Source organism: Peromyscus californicus, unplaced genomic scaffold, assembly GCF_007827085.1.
Source record: "Peromyscus californicus insignis strain IS unplaced genomic scaffold, ASM782708v3 Scaffold_19__1_contigs__length_69161282, whole genome shotgun sequence".
In the NCBI taxonomy this organism is placed as follows: domain Eukaryota; kingdom Metazoa; phylum Chordata; class Mammalia; order Rodentia; family Cricetidae; genus Peromyscus; species Peromyscus californicus.
In genome coordinates, this window is record NW_026294491.1 from 18,233,760 (window position 1) to 18,255,196 (window position 21,437).

General features: G+C 40.7%; 1 protein-coding gene across 1 annotated transcript in view; it reads right to left on the reverse strand.

The window, feature by feature from the left end:
* Positions 1-680: 680 nt before the first annotated feature.
* Tmem26 (transmembrane protein 26) overlaps positions 681-21,437 on the reverse strand; it is a 50,529-nt gene continuing 29,772 nt past the window's right edge. Inside the window, exons 5-6 of the mRNA XM_052744786.1 lie at positions 7,768-7,844; positions 681-4,805 (exon numbers count right to left, since the gene is read on the reverse strand). Coding sequence (XP_052600746.1) covers positions 4,390-4,805; positions 7,768-7,844 — 493 coding nt within the window. The 3' untranslated portion in view covers positions 681-4,389. The remainder of the gene's footprint in view (positions 4,806-7,767; positions 7,845-21,437) is intronic.

Sequence of the window (21,437 nt, forward strand, 5' to 3'; positions counted from 1 at the left end):
ATTTTAAGGCCTTAATTCATATTGTAGTGGAAATCTGTTCAAAAGTTAGTTGAATGTTGTTTGTTCAGACATGCTATTGGGTTTGTTTACTTTTAAGTAAGTTATTAAATTGTTACTTATGTCTTAGTAATTTTTAGATGCTCAGTCTTTTGTGGATAAATATACCTTTGGTTCATCCTTCTCAATATCTACCCTTCTCTTTATTGGCTACATCAGCTTTTTTTTCTTTCATTTTCTCCAATTGGTATGTTCATGATACTCGTTGCCACTCAGAAATGTGAAGCATTCATATAGAAAAGTCTACCAGCCAACCACTTCTGGGTTTTAGGTCTTGCTTCAGAGAAAGTTGCCCATGCCCCACATGCTCAAGACACATTCTATATTTCCATCCAATATTTATAGTTTTCATTTTACAATGAGATTTAATCCATCTGGAATTTATTTCTATAGATTTCATGAGATAAAAATCCCACTTTATGTTTTCCAGATGGATAGCAACATTTTCCAACATCATTTATAAAATTGGTCATTCTTTGCTCACTGGTTGGAAATGCCACTTTAATCATGTTCAAAATAGATCAGTTTTACTTATTAAGCCAGAGCTTAAAAACCATGAAGGAAATGAGTTACAGTAGAGAAACACACAGAGTAGGCAAAAAAAAAAAAAAAAGGCACTGGGAGAAAGCTGTATACAAGTATTTAATGTCCATAATAAAACAAAAAGGCAAGTCACAGCAAAATATAGAAATACTCACAGAAAATACACTCACATATTGTTTCAGTAAAAATGATCTCAAAGTTAAAAACTGATAAAGTAGAAGGTCATGGTGGCTCATTCCTCGATCATTGTGAAGCTGCTGTTGCCATCCTGAAAGTTAAATGGAGCCTCCAGCTGCCTAGTCTAGCCCTAATCAGACATGTCTGAGGACAGATCAAAAGTCCCACTAAGTGAAAAACAAAGCCTAGAACTAGAAAACAGCAGAAGAACTAACAGTGTCTTTTTATCTCATAATTTAAAGCTGTTTGATCTGTAAGGCTGTGTCGTCTAACTTTAAGAAGTCTTGGAGTGGAGTGGAGGTCGACAGGCCTCATCTCAACAGTTCTCTTTTCATTGGAGAATCCGGCTAACAGTTCTTGGTACTAAATGCCCAACATGATTAGAGTCCACACTGAACTCTGGACCGTGACGATCCTAACAGGTTCACACCTGTGAGGTGTGCCTTCCCAGAGTTCTGAAAGGCTCCTATTGAATAAAGAGGTGTGTTGATAGTAGTGAATCCCATCATCATCTGGACCAGTCATCATGGCTGCTGAAGGGCTTGTGGTGGGACAACAGAGCCAGTGGCAGAATTCTCTTGGACTTCTCCCTGTTATGGACCAATGTTATGGACCAGTTCAAACCTCCACATTCCAACACTGTCGTTTACAACTGCAACAGAACGTGGCAGAATAATCAAAGATAGAGCAGTATGCTCATCCAAAGCATGGTATTGTGGCATTTAAGACTCAGTCAATATGTATGAGGCCTGAGAGGACTCTGAGGTGTGTCCACACACAGCATCATATAAGCATGGATGCTGGGCTTTCTCACAAGTGGAAGAACATGTTTATAGGAAGGACATTTGATTGGACTTTAATCAACCAGTAATGACTCCAGCAACTGCAAGTGAGCCTTCCCCATCTCCTCAGGGGGTTGGGACTTGGCATGCACTGTGGCTGGGGACAAAGGATGGAGTCTGCATCCTACTTAATGTAAGCTCTCTCACTACAAATAAAATGTAAACATGTCTCAAGATGCCGACATATGGGAGATGACTGATGCTCCGATCAGCTTATGACAAGCGCTTGGAGATCTAAAACATTTACAGTGTGCAGCAGTCTGCAATAAAAACATACAATTTTAAAGGATAAAATAATAGTAATGATTACAAACATACAACTAACCGAATACATTTTTAACTTTTCATCAGAGATAAAAACTAGACTAAGCAACAAACATTTTTGCTATGATCAAAGCAGCCAGCACAAGGAAATGGAAACACTGGCAGTTAGGCTAAATGCTGCCTTTAGCAGATTTTCCTGGAAAAGCCTTGAAGACTGTGTATCTATTTTTGACCATCCATTAATTACCAAGCTGGTCCTCGGTGCTCTCTGACTTCCTGGCATTCTAAGTTAAGCCAGATTCTGGACAGGCCCGAGGAGGAGGGCTAATTACAAAATACTTCATTTAAACACTAGAAAGTCATGAAACCAAGCCAAGCCTCAGATTTGAAAGCACTTAAAAATATCCTTGCAATAGTCATACTACTTTATGTTCTATTTTTAGGGGCTCAGTGTTTGTTTTTCTGGGAAAAAGATAAATCACAAAAAAAAATAGGCTGTGAGCAAACAGACAGGCAGGAAGAAGTGGAGTGGCACATGCATGCTGTCATGGGAGAAGGTATTCAGCCCAAAGCAGCCAGCAGTGCAGGAGAAGGCTGAGGCAGTTGACAAATAACAGATATTATTACTTTTCCCCTTTTGCTTCCCATTGTTGAGTATTTTATTTAAAAATATTTTTATTATTTCTCTCTCTCTCTCTCTCTCTCTCTCTCTCTCTCTCTCTCTCTCTCTCTCTCTCTCTCTCTGTGTGTGTAAGTATGTGTGTGTGCTTTTGCATGAGTGCAGTCAGTGGCCACAAAGACCAGAAGAGGGCATTGCAATCCCTGGGCAGTGGGCATTAGGATGAACTCCAATCCTTTGCAAGAGCAGTACATGCTCTTAACCATGAGACCTCTCCCCAAGTCCCATTGCTAAGAATTTTAAATAACACCCCTTCAAAATTGTCACATTCTTCACTTTATATAAACACAATCTTGACCTTAGCTTGCATACAATTATTATGAAAAAATTATAAATGCATTCCATTTGTTTCCTGCACATTTTACAACCGTGACATTGGTAAAATGGAAAGCACAGGGAATAAAAGAAGTAGAAATTATTAGAAAACAGTTGCGGTTTTGTGTAAAATAGAATTTGCTTATAAAACGTGTTATCAAACGTGATGGATAAATACCATGCTATATTAGAAATTCATAGATTAAAAAAAAATGTCCCAACTGATCATCTAACAGTCACATCTAATTTAGGAAGTTCCCTGAATAAATGTCTCTGAGTTCCTGGGAATGCTAGTGTGGGCTGATTGATGCCTTGAACTCTAACAGTACAGTTTTAGAGTTGTTTACTAGACTGCCAAGTTCAGTTTTCACCACGTATTTAAAAGCAAGAGCTGCTTCCAAAGGTTTGGGATCATTTCCACCCAGAATGCACAGAGATGTGTAAAGGAAGGGGAAGACTATTTCAGTCAGGGGAAACAAAGCCACCACAATGCTCAGGAGGTGATAGGGTTCCATGTGGTGATTCTCAACATTGATGGAGGCCCTGTGCATGAGGCTGGCACCACCTCTCATCACCTTGTTCCTGAAACCACAGTGGAGTCAGGGATGGCATTTCCCAGGAGCTGTGACTTATGCTGCTACTGTTGCTACTCCTGAAATGGCTACTGGCAGCTACCAGAAACCATGGCAACACTAAGGGCCACAGATGCCTTCATCCCTGCATGCCAGGGCTCCCTGGAACCTGATCATGTGGAGCACCTTGACAATGCAGAAAAAGCTAACTCACTTGGTATTCAAACCGAAATGGCCTGCTGTCAACCTTGTGCTACCCAAGTCCAAAGCTGTCACTCTTCTCTAAGAACAAAGGTACCATGGCTGAATACCACCTTGGTCCAGAAGAAGGAGATTCCTGGGAGGACCTGTGCAGCGACCACGGCTATTTTCTGCAATGAAGAAGCTGGACAGCACCTGTTCCCAGCTTCCAACCCACCGCAAGTTGATTTTAAACACGTTTCCCCCTCATTTGTTCTGTGTTCATTGAAAATAGATCTTTTTTCAACGCAGAGAAGATCAGATGAGAGAGTCTGACAGTCCAGCCACAGTTAAAGGCTTCTGTATAACCAGGTCACCCTAGAGGGTTGGTGGTGGGGATGGTAGTTGTCAGTCCTAAATCTTTGGAGGGTGTGCTATGACACCCCTGTCTACAACGTTCCAGACAATCCCGTAGAACCAATCACTTTCGGTAGTTCTTAGCGTGGGGGTAATGTCCGCTATCAGCACAGGAGGTTGTAACGACAGCCACCCCTCCAAGTTTCTTCCATTCAGATGAAAAAATAAAGAGTACTTTGGCTTTGATACAGGCTCATCTTTTCATGTTGTTTCCTTAAAAACTGTTGTATGCACACACAAAAAAAAATTGGGTGAGGGCAGGGGCATGGGGGTAAAAAGAATTAGTCTATAAGAAGAAGAGGAGTTAAGCCTCCCGGCTGTGTTGCATGCTGGAAACAAATAACTAAGGTATGGGGTAGGACTCCTCAGAGGTGACAGGTGAGGCTTGCAGAGGCAGGGCCTCCCTGGAGGTGTCCTCCCAATCACTGGGCCCACTCTCAGAGGGTTGGTCTGGGCCACTGTGCCCTGTCTGGAGGCTTTCTGGATGACCTTGCATGGAAGCACGGGTGGCCATGATCAACGCCACCAGCCGGTAGAAGTGCAGTGCCATCACCAGGGAATTCTTCACAGCAAAGAACACCAGCATGTGGTTGATCACTTTGAAATAGATCATCAGGACAAGGCGCACGATGAGGAAGGGGCCATCTTGGATGAAGAAGCTGAGGCCAATGGCCCATAGATCTGCACTGTACTGGCACAGGAACAGCCTGAGGAAGCCCCTGGCTTTCACAGACGAGGGGCAGACCAGTTTCAACTGGACTGAAAAAGGAAGGCAACAAGGATTACCATTCTGAAATGCAAGATGGAAAGAGACGGCTGAAAAGTCACTAACGATGGTCTGATTGTGAAGGATGGAGTTTAATCCTGGGAGGAACAGAGGAGATTTCTCTCCACCTCAGCCCTCTGCATCCTGGCCACGTGGTGGTCCCATCCACTTTAAAGGTTTTGCATCACCTTTCAACCTCCCTGTAGGGAGGGAAGGACCAATTAAATAGACTAAAGAACATAATATGTAAAGGAAACTGGTGTGTGTGTGTGTGTGTGTGTGTGTGTGTGTGTGTGTTTGAGGGTCTGCAGAGTGGGAAGACAACAAAGACCTATCTGTACTCCAGGGGCCTCAAGTCAAGGAGCCTGGTATTTCTCTCAGCTGCCTCACTCTACTGGCTATGCTGCAGAACCTCCAGGTGCCTCAGTTTCTCCATTGAAACGTAGGACAGCAAGGATCCTGAGACGGGGTCTCTAGTCATTGGTCTCCCTTTCTGTCTCTGCTTCTTCTTCTGTCTCCCTCTTGGGGGAATGGGTGACTGACTTTCTTGACTGGTAAGTGCAGTGTATGGATGACAGAGTTCCCAGCCAGACCATCGCAGGAGTTTTCTCTAGAATGTCCCTACTTCCTACTTCACGCAAGTGCTCAGAATCCAAATTCAATTTTCACTCACATTAAACATATTTTTCTAATGGGGGTGATGGTGTGTATCTGTGTGGGAGCCCAAATAAAGGCCATTATTTCATTGTGTCCTCATTTTTTTTTTCTGCTTTTGTTTCCTAGTTTAAAAGAAAGACTGAGAATAATTGCGGATTTTTTTTTTTTTTTTTTGGCCAGTTGAACAAAAGGAGACTCCATCAACAGATGAAACTTTTGTTTTAATTTCAAAGATGTAAATTAAACTCAGGGTCAAGGGTAGAAAATAATCCTTTTTGCAATAATAAAGCCTTCCATTTGGAGTTTTCCAACAAAGAATGTCTCAATCCAGCAAGGGCGTGCTGCAGCTATCATGAAGCGCTTTTGATAGGGGGTGAACATAATGTACTTCTTGTTGGAGAGTACAATAGCGGTTTAGTCAGAAGTGACATTTGGTCTTTGTTTTTCAAACAGCTGCATAGCATTATCACCTCCGAACGTTTACACAATTTCTTTCTTAAATAAAAATTTTCTTAGCAAGTCTGCAAACCACACGATAGGAGAGGGCGAGTGAAGGAAAAAAGAGAGACACAGGCAAGGTCAGGGAGCGCCTTTCTTGAGAAGCCATGCTCAGGGAATCCCTCCCGGCAGGGCCCCCTCCCCCAAGGGTATTGCTTGCTATACAAAGGATGGAGCCCGGGAGTCTATCAGAACAGCAGCTGGCTGGCTTCTAGCTGGGTAACCAGTACCATGTACCTAAGGCACACTTCAGCAAAACATCTGCATGTTGTTTGCATATATTTGTTTCTGATTATTAATCTGTAATTGGATTGGTATTTTCCTTCTTTTTTTTTTTTCTTTTTGAGAAAGAATCTCAATATGTAGCTGTGGCTGGCCTGGAACTCACAAAGTAGACCAGCCTGACATCAAACTCAGAGATCTGCACATCCCTGTCTTTAGAGTTTTGGGATTAAAGGATTAAATCCCAAATAATTAAATAATTAAAGGGATTTAAAAAAAGAACCTTTTTTCCCCCAAATGTGAAAAAAGTCAGGCAACTCTTCCCATCCATTCAGGAAACAATTTTATCCAAGAAAGTATGTGCTTAAGACCCAAAATTTTCACAAGACCTCTGAATCTATTAGTGTGGACCCCTAAATTCACATACTCTGTCTTATTCTCACCCTGAAGCCAGCAGGAAGAGTGTCGCAAAGAATAAAATCGATTAAGAAAAAGAATTACTACCGTCTGGGGGCTCCTCCAGAGGAAAGAACCAAGGACAAGAATTGCCAAGTCACATTTCTAGCGGACCAAAAGTCAGGGTGTGATTCCAAGCTGGAACCATTCAATAGAACTCTGTGATGCTAAAAACAGTTTCATATCTTTGCTGTCCAACATGAGGGCCACATGTGTCAATGGAGAAGCTGAAATATGGCCAGGGTCACTGAAGAGTTGTTCCTTACGTTTTATTTAATACCAATCCACCCGGCTGTGTGTGTGTGGGGCTGGTGGGTACCATACTGTGGGAAAACACAGCCATAGGAAAACAATAATATGGAATGCCAGCCGAACAGTTCACTTTTTGCCGATCCTTAACGATTCACGTATTCCTTAAAGTTAGAATAAAGGCTGCCATTAAGGGAATCATAACTTTGCACCTGGGGCTTGACATTGCACCTCTTACCTTGGGGTCTCACAATGTGACTGACTGAAAATATGGAGGCTGCACATCAACAGGTCATTAAGCACTCACTGTATTATTGAGTCACCCCTTGAACTGTTGTGAGTGTCATCCCATTTCACAGATGAAAAACTGAGGCACATACATACATCTTAATTAATTTTGGCAGGATTATAGATAATAAGTAATAGAAGTATTAGTTGAGTTGAATGTAAAACAGTGTAGTTAACTGCTCAAATATTTATTATTATTATTATTGTTATTATTATTATTAATTTGGGGGTTTCTTTTTGGAAACAGAATCTTATATATACCAGGTTGACTTCAGACTTGCTATATAGCCAAGGGTGACTTTGAACTCCTGCTCCTCCTGTCTCCACCACCAGAGTGCTGGGATTAAGGGTACACACCACCAGGCCTGGCTATACTCATTTATCTTAGGCTCAACTGCACAACAAAGAGGGTCCACAGTTGGCTTTCTTGACTCTTAGCCTACCTTCCTTCTAAGTTGGAGTAGAGCTAAGACTAGGTTATCAAAGCATGAGTTCTCTCAATGCCTCCTTTGTCCTAGGATGGTTTATATTTAAGAGTTATAATTTTCTGGGTTTTTTTTTTTACACAAATATGAATACAATTACCTGCCAGGTCCAGGGGAAACTGCAACATACTCCAGGTCCATACCACAAGGATGCCAGAGACCAGTATAGTGTTATTCCTAGAAGACAATAGCATTTTAAATTAGCAGGAAAACATATGACCACATGCAGAAGAGAGATCAGCTAAATCACAGCTCATTATGCACTAAGTAAAGCTTTTTGTGAGTTGGCAAAATATCTTGTGTTATAATAAGTCCACGAAAAAATAACCAAGCATGATAATAGAACCATATAAAAGATACGATCCTTGGCTGCATAGCAAATTTGAGGCCACCCTGGTCTACATGTGATCTTGTCTTTAAGAAGAAAAACGATGGTCTCCTATTCCTTGTTCTCCCTCTCTGTTGTTGATCCAGCTGGGATCTCCCGCTCCCCCAAGCTCTCTTTCCCTCAACCCTCACCTTTCATTACCCCTACTCATGTCCAGACTGTTCATGTAGATCTCATTCCATTTCTCTGTCATTGGGCGATCCCTGTGTCTTTCTTGGGGTCTTGTTTTCCAGGTAGCCTCCCTGGTGATGTGAGTAGCAGACAAGTCATCCTTGTTTCATGTCTAGTATCCTGCTATGAGTGAGTACATACCATGTTTGTCTTTCTGAGTCTGGGTTACCTCACTCAGGATGATTTTTTCTAGATCCATCCATTTGTCTGCAAACCTCATGATGCCATTGTTTTTCTCTGCTGAGTAGTATTCCATTGTGTATATGTACCACATTTTGTTTATCCATTCTTCAGTTGAAGGGCATCTGGGTTGTTTCCATGTTCTGGCTATTACAAACAATGCTGATATGAACATAGCTGAACAAGTGCTCTTATGGTGTGGTTGAGCATTTCTTGGGTATATGCCCAAGAGTGGTATAGCTGGATCTTGGGGGAGATTGATTCCCAATTTTCTAAGAAAGCGCCATATTGATTTCCAAAGTGGTTGTACAAGCTTGCATTCCCACCAGCAGTGGAGGAGAGTTCCCCTAGCTCCACATCCTCTTCAGCATAAGGTGTCTTCAGTGTTTTTGATCTTAGCCATTCTGACAGGCGTAAGGTGGTATCTCAGAGTTGTTTTGATTTGCATTTCCCTGATGATTAGGGATGTTGAGCAATTCCTTAAATGTCTTTCGGCCATTTGAGTTTCCTATGAACCAATGGCTGAGGGGTCCCCACTGGATCAGGCCCTCCGAATGGGTGAGACAGTTGATTGGCTTGATCTGTTTGGGAGGCATCCAAGCAGTGGGACCAGATCTTGTGCTCATTGCATGAGTTGGCTGTTTGAAACCTGGGGCCTATGCAGGATTGTTTGGCTCGGCCTGGGAGGAGGGGACTAGACCTACCTGGACTGAGTCTACCAGGTTGACCTCAGTCTGTGGGGAAGGCTTTGCCCTGGAGGAGATGGGAATGGGGGGGGGGGGGGGTTGGGAGGAAGGTGAGGGGGACGGGAGGGGGGAGAACAAGGAAATCCGTGGCTGATATGTAGAACTGAATTGTATTGCAAAATAAATTAAAATAAATTAAAAAAAATAATGTGTAAAAAAAAAAAAGAAGAAAAACGAAATAAAAAATCCTAATACGCATGAATGAGGACAGAGACTACTGATCCCATATTTTTTTCTAATCTGCTCACATTGTAGAAGCATTAAGGAGGGAAATGCTATAAGAAGTAGATACAGACATAAATATTCAGACTTCCAACTTCAATAATGGTATCCCAGAAAAGCAGACTATAGTACCAAGACTCCAGGACTCTATTAAAAAGATAATTCAAAAGGCTGGAGGGGTGGCTCCTTGGTTAAGAGCACTTGCTGCTGTTGCAGGGGACCTAGTGTTGGTTCCTAGGTCCCATAGGGTAGCTCACAACTATCTATAAGCATCATCCACAGGGAACTGACAGGCTCCTTTGACCTCTAGCGCCAAACACATACATTAACACAGGGGAACACATAAAACTTTAAAAAATCCTTATAAAGAGACAATTCAAAAGGGTGGAATGATGCTCATCTATCCTAAAGCTCAGCATAATAAAAGAAAAGCACCCTTAGGTGGGAAAAATGCAGTGATAATTTCATTAAACAAGGACTTGCAGCAGAGAATAGACTATGAGGCAAAGGGCAGGGTGTGTGTGTGTGTGTGTGTGAGTGTGTGTGTGTGTGTGTGTGTGTGTGTGTGTGGTGTGTCCTTCACTATTGTACCCTCAATGCCTAGAACAGTACCTGACAATGATAGATATTCAGTATATATTTATAGAAAATTTTGATTGGATATACAAAAGAAGGGTCCATGTTTAAAGAAACCCAAAAATGTTACAGACCTAGGAGAACAATCCGGAAAACTAGAGTCAGAAACAATAGAAATGGTACAAATTCAAAGAATATTAAAGAAGAAACAAGCAGACAGACAAAAAGTTTGTTCCCAACTTTTCCCAAGTGAGAGTTTTGATGGGCAAGGGCTAGAGAGGCATCAGGAAGTGTGCTCCAAAGCAGACTAGTGGTTTCAGGGGGTGCCAGTAAATGCACCGAGTGTGGAGACCTTGAGAAATTAAACTCCAAAACTCTGAGTTTGGGAAGGAGACGTCTAAGCTGCCTTTATCTGCCTCAGCAGTTGATGTGGCGAAGGGGTTGGTGACAGAAATAAAAATAAAAGGAAGCCTCCACTTTCAAAAGGAAGCAGAGATAGATCCTTAAGTGCAGAAGGCAAGTTACCATCAACACCTCCTTCGATTATGTAAGTGAGTCTTCGGGAGGTTTCTGGGAACCCCAGAGAAGGCAGTAATTTCCAGAGGCATGTGGGTTATCTGAAGATAACTGCTCTCAAATAAGCTTACTTCTTTATTTCAAAAATTGACTTGGGATTACCAGGCAGGTAATGCCATAATTTGATAATAGACACTTGGATCTAGATAAGCCTCCCTCAGATATCTCCCATAGTGTCTTATTAACAAAATTAAGAAATATTGCGAGTGAATACGGCTAGGTGGATTTCTGACTGAGCAAATGACTCCCCAAATAGAGTGTGTTAACTGATTGCTGCAGGCTCTGTCTCTGACTCTGTTCCACTGTGTGTTTGATCAATGACCTTGTTGAGGATGCAGATGGAAGGCTTCTCATGAGCACGTAACACACGGAGACAGAGAGCCATCCTCTAGAAAACTCAATTGCAACTCCAAAAGATGCGACTGAATAACCCAAATTGGGGTGGAGCAGAATGGGGAAGATTTCATTTCCCAGAAGCAGCTCGTGGCTTTTCCCTCGACATCTAATTATGCGCCCACGGCGTGACATGATTTATGGTGTTTCAGAGTCAAACGCAACCATAGGTCAATTCACAAGAAATATGAAATCAGATTTTAAGTGGAAGTCCTTTGAGAATGTAGACTAAACTTCTTCTTTGCTGTGTCAATGTCTGGACACAGCAAACCTTCCATTTTTAACTAATATTATATATGGTTTCTGATTTCAGGCTTACACACCTGGCAGTTTTCTCCATGTCTAACTCTGTGATTATACTTAATCCTCTAGTAACTCAACAAAGAAGGCACATGTGTTTGATCAAAAAGGAAACTGAGACATGGAGAGCTGGGGAAATATGTCCAAATTGATTTTTCTTGCAAGAATAAAGCTAGATAGCAGATTTCAGCACCTATCCCCTTAAGAGCGTTGTTTTTAATTTTTAAAAATTTCTATATATATATATATATGTGTGTGTATCTGTGTGCATATGTATATGTGTGTGTTCAGAGTCCCATGGAAGCCACAAGGAGGCATCGCAGTTGTGAGCTGCCTAACTTGGATGCCAGGAACTGAACTCCAAGCTTCTGGAAGAGCGCTATACACTCTTAAGTGCTGAGCCATCACTCCAGCCCACATCCAGACTTTTAGCTAGTAGTGATAGTTCATTTTCTCCTGGCTGTGACAAAACAGATAACCAAGCAAGTTTAGATGAGAAGGATTTATCCTGGCTCATGGTTTGTGTGACATCATCTATAATGGTGGAGCAGGCATTCTGCATTAGGAGACAGACAGAGGTGAATGTTGGTGCTCTGCTCACTCTCTCTTTTTTGGTCTTATCATTCATCCCAGTCTCTTGACACCTCATGTAAAAACTAAACAACTCACTAGAGACTGTACCGTGTCACCCAGATTCAGAGTATGTCTTCTTTCTCTGTTAAATCTGTTTGGAAGTACCCTCACCAATATTCCCAGGTATGTATCTCCTGAGTGATTCTAAAGTGCCATAAAGTTGGCAATCTAGAACATTCACCACACCAGCCTCCTATAGCATTTCCAGGAATTAGATTCAAAGTGTTAGTCCTACTGTATGTTAGACTGTTCAGCACACATCCGACACATGCTTCAGGCTTGATGAGAGAAATGTATAAGTTAGCTTGCACAAAAGGACAGAGCCTATGATTGCCAGGAAACTTAGAACAGTGTGATATATGTTAAAAGGATCCAGTGAGGGAAATAAAATAAAATTCATTCTCATGAGTTCAGAGCACAAGCTCAGGCTCAAAGGATGTTGGATGCATACACCATTTCTAATAATATTGCCTAAAGACATAATAGGTCACTTCCGGGGCAGATAGCCTCTGTTAGGATTAATCCCACAGAGTTTACAAGAAAATGGCTGACATTTTAGAGGATTTTTAAAACTAAAGGCAAAGAGATTTTTCCTAAAATGGTCATTTTGAAGTTTCTTGCAATCTCAAACTTCAATAATTCAACCCCAAAACATTGGTCTGTAAGGGAGTGGTGTGCAGGGGCAGGGCACAGTCTCTGGTTCCTAGGGATGGGAATGCAAACACCAACTCCACTCTCCCCACAGAGAAAGCAGAATAAAGTTCCTAATGCTATACTGATGCTTCCAGGCTACATCATTCCCACACGTCATTTAACATCTGCAGGCTTTTGTGTACTCCTGTGCATCATGGAGGATGACAATTACAACAGATGCTGGATTTCACAGGATTGTTTTGGTGTATTATTTTACTGTGAAACATATCTTGATACAGCACCTGACTCTGGCTGTGTATGGGGGAGCAATGCACATTAGTTATTCTTATGTTATCACATATAACCCTGAGACTATGTTTCTAACTCTCATATTTATTAGATAGTAATGACAGTGCCTGCCTCGGTATGAATGTAAAAACTAAATAACTCATTAACCCAAAGACTTTAGAACAACTCCAGGTACACACCACGATGAATAAGCAGTAACTGGAACTGCTATTTATTTAATGAATATGTTACTTTTATGCTACCATCTGTCTGAAATTCTTGGTGTCTCAATTTCATCTTCTCATTATATAGAGATAAATTGTAGACTACTCCCAGATCTAAACATGTCCAACTGTAACCATATCATTTTCTAAATTAGTTACTTTTTCCATTGCTGTGACAAAAGCAACCTAAAGAAGGAATTGGGGGCTGATTTAGCTCACAGTTTAAGGGTGTAGTTCACCATTGTGGAGAATCTTAGAGGCTGGAACAAGAGATGGCCGATCACATTGTATCCACAGACAGGAAGCAGAGTGAGAAGAAAGCTAGTCCTCAGCTCAGTTTTTCAGTTTTTCTTTGTTATTCAGTTTCGGAACTCAGCCCAGGAAATGGTGCCACTACCTTCAGGAAGGTTGTTCCCTCCTCTGCTAAACCTCTTCACAAGGACCCTCAAAGACACACGCAAAGATGTTGTCTTCTAGGTGACTTCAAATCCCATGAAGTTGATAGTCAAGATTAAGAACCACAAATAACGACTGCAAAGTTTTACATATGCACACATAACCTGTCCACACACAAAGTATGGAAGAATTCGAGTGCTAAGAAATAAAATTATCAAAAAATAACTTTGGAAAGGTACATCTAAAAAAAAGTCTAAAGAAGAATAATGAACTATTAGATCAGAGAGTGAACCCAGGATGGTTAACATTGGAATGTAAACAAGTTGCTGAGCTTAAGCAGCAGTCAAGAATCTCAAAGGACTGTAGGCCGGATTTATCTACTACTGTTGCAGTATCAACCGACCTTTAGAACTATTATCCAGGAAGCATGACTTACAGTGGGCTTCACATTGTATCCACAGGAAACAGAGGCAGAGGAGTGTTAGTGCTCAGCTTGTTGTCTCATTTTTTTTTTCTTTTCTGTTCAGAGTCAAATCTCAGCCCATGGAGTGGTACCATCTACATTCTGGATGGTACCTGAAATTCAGATCTTCTCATCATGAAATAAGAGATCTTCAGAGGTAAAGTTACTGAGGTAAGTTCATACTTTTTCTTTCTGGTAACCACGGAGATAAGTTATTAGCCTTTGATGGATCAACAAAACCAACATAGTAGGTGAAAATTAAAAATATGAAGTCATAGGGGCCGGGTTTGTTCCCCAAAACCCACATGGAGACTCACAACCATCTGTATCTCTAGTCCCAGGGGCTCTGACACTGTCTTCTGGCCAAATGTATATCAGGCACACACGTGGTACACAGATATGCATGCAAGCAAAACACCCACACACGTAAAAGTAAAATTTAAAAGAATGTATAAGAGAAGTTACAATTTGATCCTTTTCTTAACTAATTCTTTTTGAAATATGAAGTTTTTTTTATATAAAAGAGACAGTGAATAGGATCCATGTGCATTTAAAATGTGACAAATGAGTTAAGATAATGAAGGAGAGAGAGAGAGAAGAAGGATGGGTACAAAGCTCTCAGAAGGAACATTTTGCTGAGAAAACTGCAGAGTAGAGAAACTGAGCACAGGAGAAACTCGAGGAAGGCCTCCTCTGCATTGTCAAATATTCCGAGATATAGAAATGGTGAGGGAACAGACTTTTTCTTTTTAATAAATTATCTGTGTTCAGAAACCCTACAGAGTGTTTCCCAGAGGTGATGAACTATTTCTCCCAAAGATGCTGAATTTAGACTCACGAACATTTTGGAAGAGAAGCTACAGCAAATGAAAAGGTCAACAGATGCCTCTCCCCCTTAACAAATATGGCTTCTATTAGACACGCTGTCAAAGATCACCATTCATGCTGTGGAAATTAACCAGAGACAAGCAACAAATTCAGGAACATCGGCTCTCCTTAATGCAGCAGAATTTCAGGTAAGAGCAGCGAGAATCTGCAGCGTCCTTGCTCATGGCTCAGCTGTGTGAAAGAAAAATTGTATAGAGTGGAGTTAAAGGGGCAGAGAAGAATTTATTCCAGATGATTGCAATCAGTGGGAAGACTGACTCTAATATGCTTCAACAAAAGGTGGGAGAGGTTTTCAACCCTAAGAGAGAAAGCACTGGAGGACCCTCGGGTGGCAGTTGATTGATGTGGGTGGAGGATTTCTGTTCGCTAATTGGGATTTAAAGTGTTTCCACAAACACTGTTAGATGGAGCCCAATTTCCCTCTATGACATTGCCTCCTTATTAGAATATCTAATACATTTGAAGACATGTGTCCTACCTCCTTGGTCCTTGAGAACGACAAGAGGTGGGAGAAGACTAAAATTCAACAGGGCAGAGAAGTAAAGAATCTTTTCAATTTTCCTAAAAGAAATGCTCCAAGGAAGAGAAAAACCAAGACTGACTGTGGTTTGAACATGAAATAATGCCCCCACTGTGTTCGAACACATGGTCTGCAGCTGGTGGCGCTTTCAGGAGGTTGTGGAACCTTTAGGAGGTAGAGCCTGGCTAGAGGAAGCACGTCACTAGAGATAGGGTTTGAGGTTTGTGTATAGCTTGGTCTCACTTCTCTTCTCTCTGATTCCCATTTTCCAGGCCAGCTTCCGGTTCTGCAGCCATACCCTCCCCAGCATGATGGGAGGTATCCTGTCAGGAACTTTAAGATAAATAAACCCCCTTTGCCCCTAAGTTGCTTTCTGTTGGGGTATTGTACTATATCAACAGGAAAGTAAAACTAACTAGTTAAGAAGGAAGAAAGAAAGAGAGGAAGGAAGGAAGGAAGGAAGGAAGGAAGGAAGGAAGGAAGGAAGGAAGAGTAGCCACAGTTCTAAAATTTATGTAAATGAAAACATGTTAAGGCCACCTTGGCCATTCAGAGTAGAATGTTACAGGAGAAGACTTGGTCTTGAGGGAGCTGAACTAATTTAGAATTCACTATGAAAACTGACACTCAGGCTAAGCATGTTGGTACATGCCCTTAACCCCAGCATTGAGCAGGCAGAGGCAGGTGGATCTCTGTGAGTTCAATGTCAGCCCTGTCTATATAGTGAGTTACAGGATAACCAAAGCTACACAGAGACCCTGTCTCAAAGAAAGAAAGAAAGAAAGAAAGAAAGAAAGAAAGAAAGAAAGAAAGAAAGAAAGAAAGAAAGAAAGGAAGGAAGGAAGGAAGGAAGGAAGGAAAAAAGGAAGGAAGAAAGAAGGAAGGAAAAAGTAAAGAAAGAGAGGGAGGGAGAAAATGAAAGAATGGAAGGAAGGAAGGAAGGAAGGAAAGAAAGAAAGAAAGAAAGAAAGAAAGAAAGAAAGAAAGAAAGAAAGAAAGAAAGAAAGAAAGCTCACACTCAGAAATGTGGTGGTCCGCAACCATGATGGGTTTGTTGAGAAATAAAAGGGAAAATGTACAACTTCTGCTTCAAGGTTGTAAGCTCACTCATGTGAGCGATGAACAGACTTCAACTTTAGTAGAGAATTTCTAAAACAAGGAAGTTATGGAGGGATGTGATAAGTTCCGTGTGCTCGGCTGATTAAGAAATGGAGGCAGAGGAGGGGTGAGAGTGGAGGGGGGGTAGATGAGAAGCAGGGAGGTGACTTGGGGGAGAGGAGAGAGGGGAAACTGTGGTCAGTATGTAAAACAAATGAAAAAATGCTACTCGAATAAAATTTCAAAAAAAAAAAAAAAGAAATTATAGGCATGGTCAGCGATGACCCAACAGTGCCCTGTTTAAATGAAAAGATGAGGAATACACACACGTTTTCTGGTCCTAAATGTGCCTCTCAGTACATCATGTCTTCGGTGGGTACAGCTGTTAAGAGTTTAAAGGTTTCATCACCATTTCTGCCTAAATTACAGACTGACCACAAACTATATCATTTTACTGGAACTGTGCCGGATTCAAGCTAAAATTAACACTGACAATAAATAGATAAATAAATAGGTGGATGGATGGATAGATAGATAGATAGATAGATAGATAGATAGATAGATAGATAGATAGATAAGCAAGCCAAGGCATCAACCGGTGTCACCCAAAGGTTGGTAGATTCCTCAGATTAAAAAAAACAAAGGCCAAGGGCTAAAGAAGTGTCTCAGTGGTTAAGAGCACTTGCTACACCCTTCAGGACCCAGTTTTAGTTCCCAGCATCCACCTATAACTCCAACTCCATGAACCACCTACTGGTCTCTGCAGGCACGGAACACATGTGGAGCACATACATGCATTCAGGCAAACACATATGCATAAAATAAAGCATTTTTAAAGGCGACAAACCAAGTGGCTTGTGATGATGTTAGAGATACAGGGAAAATGTCTAGTTATCAACAACACATGTGAAGAGCCTGTAACTAGAGATCAAAAGATTCAGCAAGAAATAAGGGCATCAAAGCAGCTAATATTTTCAAAAGTGAAAAAAATATGAAATGCATAAATTAAAGAAATATGGTGTGTCAAAGACTCAACAAATCCACAATCTAAAGATCTTGCAACTATACAAAATGAGTTTAAAGACACTCTGAGTCAACAGTCCAGGGATTGACGTGAAGAATCCATTAAAAAGACTCTACAGTTTGACTTCACATCTAGATTTGAGATCGTAAAAGAAAGGAGTGACCTGGAAGATAGACCCATGGGAAATATCTGATCTGAGGCTCAGAGAGTCAAAAGTGTCCAAGAAGAAGAGACCAAACATTCAACCACACACACACACATCCAACAGCCACCTTAGGAAGGGGAGAAGTAGAGAAAGCAGAGCGAGTAACTAAAGACAACCGTGGAGGGGTGTGCCCAGCAGCACAGACACACTGCTGGGCAATGGAGAAGAAGAAACCTTGAAGTCAGCAAGGGCAAACTGATCCTCAATGTGCAGGACAACTGTGAACAAGCAGGGACGAACATCTGATAGGAGAAAATCGTGGTCAGAAAACAATTGGATGATTGAATTACATATACGTAATGTAGACATTTGCACCGTATATGTGTATGTTAAAGAGGAAAGTTTGTTGGCCACATGTTCTGGGTAAAATAAAGCTATTCTTCAAACACAAAGACCAACATTTTTTTTCTAGTTAAAGAAAGAAAGACTCCGCCGGGCGGTGGTGGCGCACGCCTTTAATCCCAGCACTCGGGAGGCAGAGCCAGGTGGATCTCTGTGAGTTCGAGGCCAGTCTGGTCTCCAAGGCGAGTTCCAGGAAAGGCGCAAAGCTACACAGAGAAACCCTGTCTTGAAAAACCAAAAAAAAAAAAAAAAAAAAAAAAAAAAAAAAAAAAAGAAAGAAAGACTCTTGCTAAGTTTATCTTAGTAGAAACAATAAATGATGCCATGCAGGATAGGAAGGGTTCTCACCCTTTTTAAAATGAAAACATTGTAAAGGACAAAATCATATTGTGTGCTATAACACACCAAGGCATGATATGTGTGTTGCTGTAATAGAACAAAGGAGGCTATGGTCCTTCACGAAGCGGATGGAGCCAGGAGTGACGGTGAAATGGAATGACGCTGTTGTATTTTACTGTAACTGCATCAGCATCAACCCATTGTAGAGTGTAGGCAAGAACACACCCTTTCTAAGCAAGAAGAATAATACTCTATTGCAGTGGTTCTCACCTTCCTAATGCTGTGACCGTTTAATACAGTTCCTCATGTTGTGACGACTCCCAACCATAAAATTATTTTCATTGCTAGTTCTTCACTGTAATTTTGCTGCTGTTGTGAATCGTAATGTAAATATATGTGTTTTCAGATGGTCTTAGGCGACCCCTGTGAAATGATCATTCAACCCCCCAATGGGGTTGTGACCCACAGGTTGAGAACTCCCGCTCTAGAAGCAACCATACACCTCACCATAAAACAAGACATAGAAAATTTATACTATTGCACCAATTTAAATTATAATAACAGACTACAGTAGAATTAATAAAAACAAAGGAAAGAAATTTCACAAATGTTCATTTACTTGGAAATTAAAACATTTCCCTTCCAAATAAACACAAGCCAAGGAGAGAAAACAGTAACAGCTCCAGGATATTCTGAATTATAGTAAATAAAGAGATAACACATCAGGATTTATAGGATGTTGAGAGAGCAGTTCTGAGAAGAAAATGTATGTCTTTGGAGGCTTATGCTAGAGAAGAAAGATTAGTAATCTAAGGTCTCAGTAAGAAATGAAAAACTGCAAATAGTCCAAAGCAATCATAAGAAAGAAAAGAAAAACCCTCAAACATCAGAGCAGAAAATGAATAAAATGTAAAGCAGAATATCAATCAGGTCAGTAAAACCCAAAGCTGTTTATTTAGAAAAATAAGAAGAATCCATAGTCCTCACGCAACAAGTAAGCATGCCCATCCCCCCTTGGGCAAAGCCAAGGGCGTGAACAAGCGTGTAAATCCAGGAATGAAAAAGAGGCTCAGCCCTGACTCCACAGAAATTAACACATGTGTATACGTTATGAGAACTTCATGACAAAAGATGGATTATTTAGGTGAAAGAGGAAAAATATCCTAGAAAGAACAGCACACACCTAAAGTCAGAAAAATGTAAAGTATCTAATTAGTCCTAGAGGAAGCAATGATACTGAATTAGTAATTAGATAATATGAAGAAAGAAAGGAGAGAGGTGAGGAAGAGAAGAAAGAGGAAAGAAGAAAGGGTAAAGGAAACCACTTTCCACAAAGGCTCGATCCAGCTTGCTGCCTTGGAGAATTCTGTGAAATCATCTAGGAAAAAATATCAATTATGTAAAAATTATTTTCAGAAAATAAAAAAAGAGGGAATTCTTCCTGAGGTGTCTCTAAAAGCCATGTTACCCTAATTCAAAAGCCAGAGCAAGGCACTGTTAGAGATAATATTGGGAAATAACACACCACATAAACAAGCTAGAAGAAATGACACATGTTGGTAAATAAGACCAAAAAGTGTATTATAAAGGATTATGCAGCACAACTAAATTCAATTCATACTGACATCAAAGGCAGTTTAATATCTGAAAATCAGTTAATATAATAGAGGGCAACCAAAATAAAACCATATTAATAAAGGCAGACTTCATGATATTCAACACACATAAGAATAAATTCTCAATAATCTAGAAATAAAAAGACATTTCCTCAAGTTAATAAAATAGTTTGTGCATATCAAGTGTCAACACCATCCTTAAGAGAGACAGACAGAATGCTTATCTCTGGAGATTAACATGCAATAATCTCACTACTTCTGTTCAATATGGAGAAAAGCTGCTAGGTAGTAGAATAAGACAAGAAAAAGGAATTCATGTAACATACAACGGCAACAATCAGAAGTGCCTTTCTTAATGAATAGCATGATATAATGCATAATAAAACCTAGAGATAAAACAAAATAAGCATGTTTTGTATGTCATTGCTAGTTATAAAATCATTATGGAGGTGCCAGGTGGTGGTGGTGCAAGCCTTCAATCCCAGCACTTGGGAGGCAGAGCCAGGCGGATCTCTGTGAGTTCCAGGTTAGCCTGGTCTACAGAGCAAGATCCAAGAGAGGCACCAAAACTACAAAGAGAAACCCCTCTCTTGAAACCCCCCCAAAAAAATCATTATGGAGGCAAATATGTTTTTAATTAAAGCAACTAAAAATTAGAAAATGGAAGTTTTAAAAAATTCCATTAGAAAGAATATAAGAAATAATAAAAGATTCAGGAGAATGATTTATAAAGTAGAGAAAGACTTGAAAAGCAAAGGTGAATGGAAGAGTATGTAAGCTCAGACTTTTCACATTCACCGATGAGAGGCCTTCATAATGTCAAGATTCTGAAACTTCCCAATGGACCCTTAAAGTCACCTCACTTCCTACCAAGACCATAAGGTTTTCCTTTTGTGTGTTTGATTGTTTTAAAACTGCAAGATAATCACATCTGTGTGCATACGCAAAGGCCCTGGGTTACCAGAAGCCATGATTTTAGAAAGCAATGCTGCAGTGTCTATAGTACCCTACTTCAAAATCACCATAAGTTACCATGACAATGGTGTGAGGTTCATATAAAGACAAACACAGGCTCCCTTGGCACTCTTATACCTGTAGTCAATTGATTTTGAGTAAATATGGCAGCTGAACTCAGAAAGAACAGTTTCAATAAATATTTTGAGACAATTAGTTGAATTCAACAAATAATTCTTGGTCAACGCCAAAAACTCTGAACTTGAAAGTTTACTTAACAGTGTACACACAATTAAATCAAATGGAAACACACACACACACACACACACACACACACACACACACACACACACACCATTTTGAGTGTCGTTTCTTAAAACATAGGTAAGACCCAAGCCAGGAACTTAGAACTTGGAAGCAAGCTTTTTGAAGAGAGGAAAATCTCGAGATACATTCTGGGACTTGATCATGGGGTAAGGTGCATTGGAGTCATGGAGGCGCAGTGGGGCAGATGGGAGACTGCAAAGGGCTACTGGCACAGTCCAGGAGCCTTCTAAACAAAATGACTTCACTTTGAGAAAATACAATTGAAAAT